At 48.7% G+C, this 12651-nt stretch overlaps 1 protein-coding gene across 1 annotated transcript in view; it reads right to left on the bottom strand.

Annotated features, from left to right (window-relative positions):
• SLIT3 (slit guidance ligand 3) overlaps positions 1-12419 on the bottom strand; it is a 624276-nt gene extending 611857 nt beyond the window's left edge. The window contains exon 1 of the mRNA XM_081232840.1: positions 11784-12419. Within this exon, the coding sequence (XP_081088966.1) occupies positions 11784-11980 (197 nt within the window). The 5' untranslated portion in view covers positions 11981-12419. The remainder of the gene's footprint in view (positions 1-11783) is intronic.
• Positions 12420-12651: the final 232 nt, after the last annotated feature.

Below are 12651 nucleotides of genomic sequence, written 5' to 3'. Positions count from 1 at the left end.
TTCCCAGCTGTCTTTTTGATCTGGGATTTTCCCTTTCTAGACCGTAATCAAGCTACTTTGGTGCTTGGAGCCCTCAGGATAGGCTCTGAAATCCCAAGTCACCCATTTGGTGCCTCTCCCTTGGTTCCACATTATTCCTTATTGTTTGTACTAGATTTGGTCCCTCTTCTGTCTTCCTAGTTTCCCTGATTGGCAGAGGCCTCCTACGGCTGAGTGATTGTTATCAAGGCCCAAATGCTGTGATCAAGGATGAAATGAAAGCAGGACAAACTTCTCATGAGGGCAGCTCATGCCACAGAGCTGAGGTCCCCACCGATCACAGCTCTAAGACATGTCTCTGTCCAGGTGGGCTGAGAGCAGTGGGGAGTGGGTAGACCAGATGATCTCCAGAGATACTTCAAAAGCCCGAAACCCTCTCGGCTAGGGAAGGAAATGAGAGAGGGAGGGACAGAAGCGAGTTCCATGGCAGAAATTCAGAACTTGTAAGCTGGCAGCAGATGGAAAGAAAAGTGCCAACTTTTAGAAGGAGGAGATGTAGTGCGTGCATTTCTTAGGGCTACTGCAAGCCCCAGGTCCTCCCTTCCGGAGAATCAGGTGGAGGCCACCCAGGAGCCACCCTCCTACACACATGCACAGCACACATCTCCAGGCACAAGACGAGATCTCCAAAAAGAAACTGGGCCAAATGAAAGTTCTCAGACCCTTCCCCTCAAAGCTGAGTCTTGCCTGTCACCTTCCCCACGCCTAGGCAAACCTGCCCAAAGAGCCAATTTCCGTCCAAAGCCCCCCCTCCCTCATTTTCCCCTGGGAAATCTCCCACCTGCTTTGTTAAACCTAAGAGAGAAGAATGAGTGAATGAGCACCACAGGGAAACAATGCCCAGTGGTCTGGTTACAGCTGGAATAGCCCAGGAGGGGCAGCTGGTCTCCCAAAGGAGGCCCTGTATCTCTTCATTGCCTCAAATACTGCTGCGCTGTGCGTCAGTGTTTATGAAATGCTTCTCAAATAAGGTCAGTGTTCTACGCAGAGTTAGGACTCTAATAAAATGCAGAACTTGTGCTGTTTGCCAGCTAGCTGCGGAGGCATACTGGAATTCTTTCTCGGATACAATTGTTCTCAGATTAATATTTTCCCCATGAGTTTTTTTTTTTTATTCTACTTGTACTTTTTTTTTTTTTATGATGTGTGAGTTTTTCTACATATTTATACCCACTAAAAGGGATGAGTGGGGCTTGCTTTCATCAGTGGTTCCTGAGGGCTTGGTGTCCCATCCTTCATTTCCCCCAACACCCCATAAATGTCCTCTCTGAACCTAGCATGGTGGCCTTCGCCTTGTCAGTCACTTGGTGGGAAAGGATAGCCCAGATGGATTTCCACATTATTTTGAGCTGTTCCAGTGATGAGGACATTTCACTTGCCTTAGTCCTCATTGTAGGCACTCAACAAATAGCTCCTTTAAATGACTGCATCCTTCACAGAGCCCCTTATTTGGTTCTACTTTCTTTTTTTTTTATATATAAATTTATTTTATTTTATTTTTGGCTGCGTTGGGTCTTCGTTGCTGCGTGCGGGCTTTCTCTAGTTGCAGCTAGCGGGGACTACTCTTCATTGTGGTGTGTGGGCTTCTCACTGCGGTGGCTTCTCTTGTTGCAGAACACGGGCTCTAGGCGTGCGGGCTTCAGTAGTGTGGCACGTGGGCTCAGTAGTTGTGGCTCGCGAGCTTAGTTGCTCTGCGGCACGTGGGATCTTCCCGGACCAGGGCTCGAACCCATGTCCCCTGCACTGGCAGGCAGATTCTTAACCACTGCGCCACCAGGGAAGCCCCTGGTTCTACGTTCTTGGAAACTGCCACTTATTAATTACTAAGGCGAAAAGTCCTCTCAACTCCACCCATTTGGATTGCCGACATTGGTGTGAGGCTATGTGTGCATTTGTAAAAGATGCATCTTGATAAATGAAAAGGAAGACCCCAGTTCAAAAACATGGGTGACCCTGAGCAAGGCCTTTGAGTCTGCTGAGTTTCCTCACCTGTAAATATAAGATTCTAAGATGAACCCTGGTTATCTTTCAGAGGCAGGATTTAGATATTGTGGGTGGAATCAGTAAGGTATTCCCACGGCACTAGATTTAGGAGACATTTGCAGACATCTGATCTCAGTTAAACCTTGCATCAGATCTGTGAGAGAAGTGTTATTCCCACCATTCTAAAGGTTACAGATGAGATGATTAAGACTCAGAAAGATACTCCTATAAATTTCTGCAGTTAAAAAAAAAGGATGGAAACCAGGATTCCACCTAGGTCTTTTTCCTCATTAAAGGTTATATCACACCATACTCTCCACTGGTTTCCCATTCAGACCCCTTCGAAACCCAATGTATAAAACACTTTCTACCTGTGTTCTAGAGCTTGGAAGAGATGCAGAGGAGAAAAAGAATATCAGGAAAGTGCTAGATGGTCCAGAAACTTTTGTAACACATTTCTGAGCAGGACAGCTCTCCAATGAAATCATCATTGTTGAGCTTTTCAATCACAGAAGAATCTGCTCTATTCTCTGCTTGGGCTGCAGGGAGTTTAAGAGCATGTTGTATGTAATTCATCATTCACAGAGTCCAGCCCCAGAGGACCTCTACACACCACCCTGGGCATCATAAAAGGCTTCAGATGGCCATGAAGATGAAGTCTGAAGTTGTTTTCCGGACACAGCCATGGATTGGGAGTCTCCAGTCTCCAATGAAGGTCCAGGCCACAAAGATCCTAAGAAAATCCAATCTCAGGAATTGAAGCTTAGATGGTCAAAGTTCAAATTCAGTACTAGGCAATGGAGAGCTACACAGAGGGCAGGATTGGGCAAGAAGCCAGTCTGGAAGGGTCAAGGCAGGGGCCAGGAGCCGCTCAGGCTCCAGGAGAGATACACAAGATGCACAAGTCCATGGTCAAGCCCATAAACCTCAGATTAGAAGAGGACCACGGACACACTATGCAGACAGACCCGAGCCAGGGTATACACTAATTGAGGGCAGGGGAGCAAAGAGTGGGTATGCTAGGTAGCAGACAGTAACTAGGGAGGCTGAAAAACTCAAGAGGGAGTCAAGGTGGGTGGTTAAATGTGCTGGCAGACTTTCAGGAATGACAATGCACACTGCTGCCAAAGTGCAGAATGAATCAGGGGTCAGGAACTCGGACTGGCATTTTGGACAAGAGAAGAGAAGTATGAGCCCACACAAGTAGTGATAAGACCGTGAAAAGTGAAGTCACATTTAGTCCAGCCAGGATGCATCTTATATGCATCCTGCACCAGCAGGACCTGATCTCAGGGTGGCAGGAGCCTGGAGATCATGGCTGAAAGAAGGCAAGTAGTACAACTAACTGAAAAGGATGGGGATCCCTGGCAAAAGCTAGGCAGATACTCGTGGGGGAATATAATTGGTCAAGAAGGCTCATCAGAACTGTACATGGAGAATTTATCCCCTCAAATCCAAAATAAAAAATCATAATAATTAGCCACATAACTATGGTGATATTCTTCCTAAGACTGGATTCAGCCCTAAACTCTCCTGTTAGATAAAACTGCCTTAAGCGCAGTTCCTGTCATTTTAAATGGGGCTCAGGCCCTCTTAGGTTCCATGCAACCGTGAACTTCTGCGAATCTAAACCACGTTCCCACTTCTACCCATGGGAACCCTATTCACCCTCAAGCTCCAATTCGAATGTCACCTACTTCCCCAAGCTGGACAGGATGGCTCCTTTGCCAGAACATAGCCTTGGCACCCCTCTCGGGATGCCTTACATCAAACAGGTTCTCCCTGATTCGACTGGATATCATTGTTGTTGTTTTTTTTCTTCTGGTTGTTCTTTGAGAATTGGGTTTAGAAGATAGGTAAGGGCGGCTGACTTAACCTGGGGGAGGAATGACATGACCAGTGGTTGGCGCGCAGACCAGAGACCAGACTGCCTGGATAAACCCTGGCTCCACTTCTCCCACCTGAGGAAGTTACTTCACCTCTCTGACTTTGTTTCCTTATCTGTAAAATGGGGACACAACGAGTTCCTGTCTCACATGATTGTCCGAAGATTGAGTCCATGCATATAAAGGGTGAGAAAAGCGCCAGGCGCAAAGAAGGGCTCCATAAATGGGAGCTGTCATGGTGGTGGTGGTGGTTGTTGTTATTATTTACAATGATGTCGGGAGGGCCTCAGGCCTCTCTGCTTCATCCTCTATCACATTCATTCCAAGCACTACTCAAGCAAACGAGCCCTGTGCCAGGGGGCGCCTCACATGGTAAAGGAAATCACTTTGAGAAACTCAGGCTTCTCAGCTGAGCCATGCTGCTGAAAGGAGGGCCCAATTTTTCAGGCTAAAATATTTTACAGGAGAGAATAACACACATATACACATCAACACACACACACACCCCACATCCCATGCTGATGGGGCTTCTGGCACCAGCTTGACAGAACAAGGATGAAGCAAAAGTCATGAAGGAAAAGCCTACAAGAAACCAAGAGTTTAGAGAAAATTCAACAAACAGGGGAATTAAACATTAATAGGAAATCATTCCAGAGAAAATATGAACAGAACCCCAGGGAAAGAAGATGCTACAGGCTAATAAGACATCAACATTTTTATCTACCCCAGCAGGAAAGAACAGGACAATGTATTTATGTAATCCACACCCCAGACCACAGAAAGACTTGGAAAAAAGCAGAGAGAACTCTTGTTGATTATACTGACAACCTGGATAAAGATCTGTAGGGCAAGCTCACTAAAACTGCAGAGGAAATGAGGAGAGGAGTGGTTATTATGCCAGAAGGGAAAATCAAAATAGAAATGTTCCTGAAAAGCTGATGAAATGAAAGTATTTGCCAAAATTTAATTAGGATAAATGCAAAGTGTTGCACTTAGACGCCAAAAGGTCAAGTGCACAAATCTGGGATCGGGGGGGAAAATAGGATCAACAGCAGGGAGGGTTGGGGAGACACTGGGGATGCAGTGAACAGCTGGGTCAAAATGAGCCAACGCAGGGGCGGTGGCTGTCCAAAGTGAAGAGGTCCCTTTAGCATGCGCTGATAGAAGGTAAGATAACAAGAGAGTGGAAGGTCTCATCCAAACTAACAAAAGGCAAAGAGAATTGGAATCTATTTAGAGGAACATAACTAGGAACGGGGAGAGTGCCTGTCTCAAAGTCTAACACGCACAGAATAGTTGAGGTGATTATAAAAGTTTATGGAGAAAAGAGAAGACTTGGATAAGTGGCTGGTGAGAAATGCAAGAGCAATAAGACGTTTGAAATCCTATCATTTGGGAAAAGGATTCTGCTTGCTCTCTGTAATAACAAGTAATGGGAGATAAGTTCAACCCCCAAACAAAGAAAAATTTCTTCTTAGAACTGCTTTTAAAAATAGAATAAATTGCCCTAGGAAGAACTGAGTGCCTCACCACTAAATGTAATCAAACCAAGGAGAATGACCACTTTCTCCAAAATCGTGCTGGTGGAAGATCAACCTGTACATGGCTGGAACCTGGACAAGAGGACCCCCTTCAACCTTGAAAATCCATATTTTTCCAAATCAGGTTTTATCTTGAGCATGCTATGGAAGGAAGACTACAGTCGGCAAGAATTATGGTAATCGAAATGATAGGAATATTTATGGAGGATGCACTATGACTCAGGTAGTTCTATATATTCAATACTCATAGCATCCTATGAAGGGATATTATTATTATTCCCATTTGATAAATGAGGAAACTGAGGTCACCCAGCTAGTTAAATGGTAAGTTGAGGATTTTAATCACACACTCCTGACAATGTTTCCCAGGGAACAGCTGTATCAAACATGGTGCTAGCAACAGACCAACGAAGACCACAGAGAGTGGGAAGGAAAGCAGAGCCTTTGGCAGACCAGCACTAGCAGTTGTTACAAAATAACAATCTAGGTCTCCAAGCAGAGGATTCCTATTATGAGTTCTTCCCACCTGAGTAAGATGGATTTAAATGTAAGGCTGGAGAATCACGAACAATGGAGAGCCTTGAAAACGGAGCACCAGAAACCACAGCAGGGCCCCCTCTGATCTACCGTATCCAGAATGAGTGGTGGTTCAGAAAGCCTCTCAGGAAAAACCATACCTTGTTATTTTTTTGTTTTTGTTTTTTTGTTTTTCCAGCAGTTCTAAAAAGGGTTAAGACCACCTTACATAATGAGGGTGGAGCATGCTAGTAAATACAGCTGTTTCAAGTAAAAGCAGTAACAGAGGCAGACACGGGAAGTCATTAAAAGGAGGTATTTAGGGAAAGGCGGAAGGAATGAGCATTGAAAAAAAAAAGTCAGGGCCAAAAATTCCCCATGAAAATCTGACCCCCCAAAATAAATAAATAAAATGCATTCCTTATTTAAATATACCACAAAGCAGCATGCCCATGCAAAAGATATAAACCACTTCAACCGTAATCCCCGTTTTATGGAACAGAGGCCAACCTGGGCTTAGCTGGGGAGGAGAGGGAGGGAACCAGGCACAGGGAGACTGGGCAGAGCCTATGTGCAGGCGAGGAACTTGCCTCGACAGGCACACTTCAAGTGGGCATCTCCAAACTTCCAGCTGGATGGGGCCCGAGATGAAGAAATGGAAGTAACAGCTGTGGTCACTATCATTAAGAGTTTGTGGAGGCCTATGTGCCAGGTACTGTGTTAAGCACTTCCTGTGCATTATTTCATGTAATCGCCCCCCAGAGGACCATTTACTCTTCGCCCTTTACAAGTAAGGAATGGTAGGTGGAAAAGCAACATACTGGGCATTGTGCTGAGTGCATTACATGGATTGCCTCAGGCCACGTTCACAGCATTTCCGCAGGGCCCATGCGATTATCATCCCCCTATTACAGGCATGCAAATACGGTACAAAGGGATTAAACAGACCACAGCCCAGAGGAGTGGAGTGACCCGCCCCAGGTGCAACAGCAAAGATGTAACAGAGCCAGAATTTAAACCAGAGCTGTCTTATCTCCAGAGCCCAGGCCTGAACCGGAAGGCACGGGGCTCTGAAACCTTGCACGACCCACTCAGTGCAAAAGATCCCACAGCTCTCGGACCCACTGTTCTCACTTTCCAGGGGAGAAAGCACTGAGTGACAACAAACAGAACTGGGGAGAAACAAAATAACAATCAAAGTGGCAAAAATGCCAAAATAAACATGGCCCAGCTCATGGCAAAAGCAAAACTTAATAGTGAACCTACAAATACATCGATTAAAACAAGCAGAGCAGCAATCAAAAATCACAGAGAGTGCAGGATAATGCTGATGAGCTCCTGATTAGAAAGTCCTATGGTTTAAGTGTTCAGGATTTCTAGCTCTTTTCATGGGCATGTGCACAGTAGGAGTTTTGTAAGGTTGCTAAGCAACGTCGGGCAACCAGACTCCAGAGTGGATCACTCATTATGAGTCCTTGGTAACTCTAGTAAGGCAGTAATTTTAGTTCATGAAAGACACATTTTAGAAATGCTTAATAACTCATATAATAGGTTACTAACAAGTGGCCCTTAGCCATACATAAAAAATGCAGATCTATAACTGCCCAGCTTTCACTTGTAAGAACTACTTGTACTTTTGAGATTCATCATTAATTTAGTTCAACACATACTTGTTGAAAACGTACTATGTGCCAGGTGCTGTTCTATGCTATGGGGAAGAGGCCCCTGACAGTTCACCAGTGAACTACAGACTATACACAAAAAAACCACAGACTATACTAGAATTCTACTTTTAGGAAAATGAGGCCCAGAGAGGTAAAGCAGTCTGTTCAGTGTTGCACAGCACACTGGAGGCGGATATGTTCAGCTGCTCACGTCCAGGCCAGTAGGCTCGGCAGGAGAACGCTGCTTCCCGGAAAGGCCACGTCCTCATGGTTGGTCAAGAGAGGCCCCATGATCCACCAGCTTGCCCCCGGTCCTCTGAGCTAGCCCCAAGGGCTGGGAGTACCAGGATGCAGGGCTTGGCTGTTGAGCATCTTGGAAAGTCTCCCACTTGACCTCAGGACCTCTGTGGTCAAGTAAGGGAAAGCCTATGACACGGTGTTGGTTTTTATTGGACCCAACCACCGGCGAAGCTTGCCGTCATCTGGAGTGATGGAGAAAATTAAGCTACCACATTCTCACGTTTCAGCCTTTAGCCCGTATTCCTTCGCAAACAGGAAATGTTTATTTAAATACAGCAGTCTCCAGCATGTTCCAGAGCCAAGTGAAAAACCAAAGATGTCCACTCTTGCCCCACTCCACTGTTCAGGCCACCACCTCGCTGCGGGTGAGAAGTAGGCCTCTGCCTGCCTTTAGGCAGGACGAGGCAAAGGGGCCCTGCGTGAGAGTTCATTTTCATGTCTCCTCTTTTTCCAGGCCGAGATTGTGGTTGGAGAAGAATTACATCTGTGGGCTCCTTTTGTACTCAGAAGGGTAAACGCAACATCTGTTTACTCTGTGCTCCATGGTAAATGTTTTGTTTCAGGCACCACCATTCACTTCCTCTCCCCTTGTCCTCTATCTTTGCTCCATGGATAATAAATTACACTGAATTCTCCTCTGCGTTTATTTAGCTTTCTTGTGGGTGTCACCTCCCCATTGAGGGAAAAAAAAAATGTCGGTAGTTTATAAACAACAGAGAGTTTCTCTGTGTGATGTGCTGACATTATGGAGAATATGCTAGAACACAGACGCCTAGCTCTGATACCAGCTTAATGATGAACAATTTAACAGGCCTCATTCCAGGCCTGAAGCAAAGTCCAAATGGTGACCACATTATCTTCATGGACGTCTGCTTTAATGGCGTGCCATGGCTGGACAAGGCCTCAGAAGTCAACACTACCAGAGCAACAAACCCTCCCCCCCCCCACACCTCTTCATAAAAGCCTCTTTGGGAGACAGAACAGCAGGAACAGAGAAGGGAGAAAATGTTTCCTCTTTGTTATAAAGCACAACATAAACATTTGAGATCAGAAAATGGATCTTAGGAAGGTCCCGAGCATCTGACGGCAGTGCTGACAACACTTAGCCACATGAAAAAAATGAGCCCTGAGAAGTTTAAAGGCTCACTAAAGGAAAGTTCCTTCTTCCGTCGTTTGCTTACATTCTTTAAGTTGGATTGCTGGTTTTCTTCTGTATATGCCATGATTTTATATACAGTTACTGGAATGCAGTGGACGCTCAAGTCATGTTTGTTGAATGAATGAAGGGAGGAATGAATGAAAAATTCCTCCCTAAAGAAATCCTTAGCATAGTTCAGAAATGCCACGGCCCCACCAGAGTTTGCAAAATTGTGACGTTACAGGTGAGTTGACTGAGACAGGGTGTGGGGTGATGAAGGAGTATTGGGACTCTTGGGAAGCTGCACCTAATCCCTGCAGTAACCCTGACTCAGCCTGCTTGTAAAGGCTGCCCCCTCTCCTGGGGAGGGAAGAGACTAGAATGAGAAGCCAGACGCATCACCCCAATGCACCCCAACCAAAAAGACATCAGTGACCAGAACAAAGGCAGAGGAGACTCAGATATTCCAAAACACCTCCTACTTCGCCAATGCCTGCCGGTGGCCATGGCAGCAGGGGACCCATGGGAACGCCCAGGACTCCAGTCTCTACCCAATCTCTTCAATTATAGAGCAGATGGGCAGCCCCCAGCTGCCTGGGTCTCCTGGGAGAGGTAGCACGGTGGCATGCTGGCTGCAGTGCTGTGCCTGCAGCTTTTGAAGACCTCCTACATGCTAGAAGGAGAGGGGCCCACTCTCCTTGGTGTCTCAAACATGCAACATGATTTTGAATATCAAAGAGAAGTAGACTCAAGACCCCAAAAGGAGAGCTAATGTCAAGGCAAGTCAAATGTTTGCAGGGTGTACCTGAAGCAGCAACAACTGCTGCCTATTTTAAGACCCCAGCCCACAGAGAACCCTCCCAGGACCGTCTACTTATAGCTTTGGCCCAAGCTGAACCTTGTTCCAAGGATGTCCAGCAGTGTGGTAGGGGGTATGGACTTAGGAGCCAGACGTGCTCGAGTTCAAACACTTAACTAGCTACTACATGACCTTGAACAAACGACAAAAAGGCTTAACTGTAAAGTGGAATAATAAGCATTACCTTTGTAACTAATGATCATCGTAGAGATTCAATAAGATAACACATGTAAACAAACTGAGGCACAGAAAGCATTCATTAAACATTAGCTACAGTTATTATTTCACTAACTCATGTGGCTGGCCCTGGTGTTGAGGAGAGAGAGGAATTTAGCTTATAAGTTACAGGTTTCCAAAAATACCACTAAAACAAGTTTTTCACTGGCATTGTAGAATATAAAGACTGCATTAGGCTGCAGGAACCTGGATTCTGCCCTTTTATTGCCATCACCTTGCTGTGTGACCTTAGGCAAGTCATTTCACATTTCCGAGCCTCGTTTTCTACACATATTCATGAAGGTTCAGCTCTAACCCTCAAGAACTGTTTGGTTCAACCCCACAGAATAATCACTGCACTTGCAAAAAATGTCTTGAGCCAAAGGAAAGCTCCAGGAAAAAGGAAGGCAGTTCTACTGAGTCTCCGCTCAGGGACACATAAAAAGTAAGCGGAAGAGAAGCGGAGTGACAGGAGGTGATTAACAGGAATAACACACTCTAGGACAATACATCTTAGTCTCTGGCCCACTCTCCTCCAGACTAAAGTCAAGAAGGCAGAATCTTGAAAACCCATGCACCTACTCTAAGACATGTGCAGAAGGGGGCAGCGGGAGAGCAAGGCATGCAGAAATCTACCAGCTAGAGCAAACCCTCACCCACTTCTGGGCTGTGTTCCCAGTCCAGTTCCAACCCCCTCTACCATTTCTCCCTCCTTCCCCACTCCCCAACTGCAGGCTAGGAAGAGCCCACCCCAGAGTCCAAGTTTTGAAATTGGTCCGAGGATCAAAATGATAAATGTTTCCAAAACGTTGACATATGAAAAGTAAATATTTGGTTGCACAATTGGGGTTAAAACGAGGGTCAATCCACCCCACTCTCCAAGCGCCTCTCCTCTTGCTGCCAAGCCCAGGATCCGAGGCTGAGTGCGGTTTGTAAGATTATAGCGCTGGGTCTCATTTAAAGGGCTGTCAGCATTTCCATTCTCCGGCCCGTTTGGGGAGGCATTTATAACCGAGCCATAAAAAATTCACCGGGGCTGCAACTTGGCATCTCCGAGGCCGCGCTCCAGGCAGGGCGGGTTTTGCAAGCACCCACTCTGAATTGGTTCGGTTCCTCAGAAGTTAGACCTTCAGACACACTCTCAACTTTCCTCGCAAGGGCAGCCAGAGAGCGGCTGGCCCATTCTGATCTCCAAGCCGGTCACAGTCTCTCAGGCCCTCTCTCCTGTCTCCGTGCCCTGACGCCCCATCACCCTTCAGCTTTCTCCTTCACCCCCTCTTTAATGAGCGCGGACCCCTCACCCTCACCCTAAGACCTCCCTGACTGCAGTGTCATCTCTCCTCGCCTCCTGCCAGCATTCTCCTTGGAAGCTGTCAGCTGGCCCTGCGTCTGGCACCCTCACCCCTGGAGAGACACTGCTCTTTGCTCATCACAGGGGTCCTCGAGACCTCTCTCCCCAGACCTGCCCAAAGCCACAGACCCCCAACTCAAAGAGTGAAGGATCCGATGCAGGAGAGGGTGAAGGCAGAGACTGCAACTAGCGCGGCCAAGGAGAAGGAAGAGGAGCTGGCGCCGGGGGGCCCCCTCTGTGGGACCCAGGTGGGTGGCCCGGGTGAGGCAGGGCGGGGCGGGGGTACTCACAGGCGCTCGGCGTTGCGGGGGATGCCCCGGGGAACCGCCCGGAGGCCCAGCCCGTGGCAGTCCACGCTGGCGGCGGAGCAGGTACACTTGGTGGGGCAGGCAGCAGCGGGGGGGCCGCTCAGAACACTCGCCAGCGCGAAGGCCAGCACCAGGCGGGCGCGCACCGCGGCGCCTTCCTCCGTCCGCCCGGGGGCCATAGTGTGCAGGGGCCCGCGCCCGGAGGAGGTTGCCTCGGCGGGGCAAGACGCGTGGAGACCACGGAGGTGCGCTGGGAGCACGGGCGGCCTCGGGAGCGGGCGGCTGAGTTGGCGCGGAGGAGGAGCGAGCTCGGCGCTCAGGCGCACGGGGCGCGGGCGGAGCGGGGCGCGCCGGGCGGCGGCGGCGGCAGCAGCAGCTCCATCGGCGGGGCCGGCGCTGCCCCGCTGCGCATCGCTCGGAGTGCCCAGGTGCCGAGCGCCCCCTGGCCCCGCTGGCCCGAGGCCCGGGGCGCGGGCCGGGTTGGGGACCTGGGGCGAGCGCAGTGAGGCACGGCGCCCCGGGAGGTTCGGCTTGGGGCTGGGCTCGGGAGCGCGGCGGCGGTGGCGGCGGCTGAGGCACAGGGCGACCGGGTGAGCTGGCCGGCGCTCGCTCTCTCCATTCACTGAGCCGGGCAGACACCGGAGACGTGGGGCCCACCCCTCCCGCCCCCCAAAAACGCCAGCTCCGCCTCCCATTGGCTGCGCCGCGCGTCATGTCGACTAAGTTGGGAACTTTGCTGGAGCAACCGAGAGCTCGAAGGGAGGAGGCAGCGGAGGAGGGAGCTCGGCCAGCAGGGCCCCAGAATTGAGGCTTACTCACTCTGGGGAGCCGAGGACTGATCGGGCTGGTG

This window comes from Mesoplodon bidens (genome assembly GCF_964165515.1).
Source record: "Mesoplodon bidens genome assembly, chromosome: 4".
Classification (NCBI taxonomy): domain Eukaryota; kingdom Metazoa; phylum Chordata; class Mammalia; order Artiodactyla; family Ziphiidae; genus Mesoplodon; species Mesoplodon bidens.
Note: the sequence above shows the minus strand (reverse complement) of the source record. Positions and strands in the feature narration are given on the sequence as shown.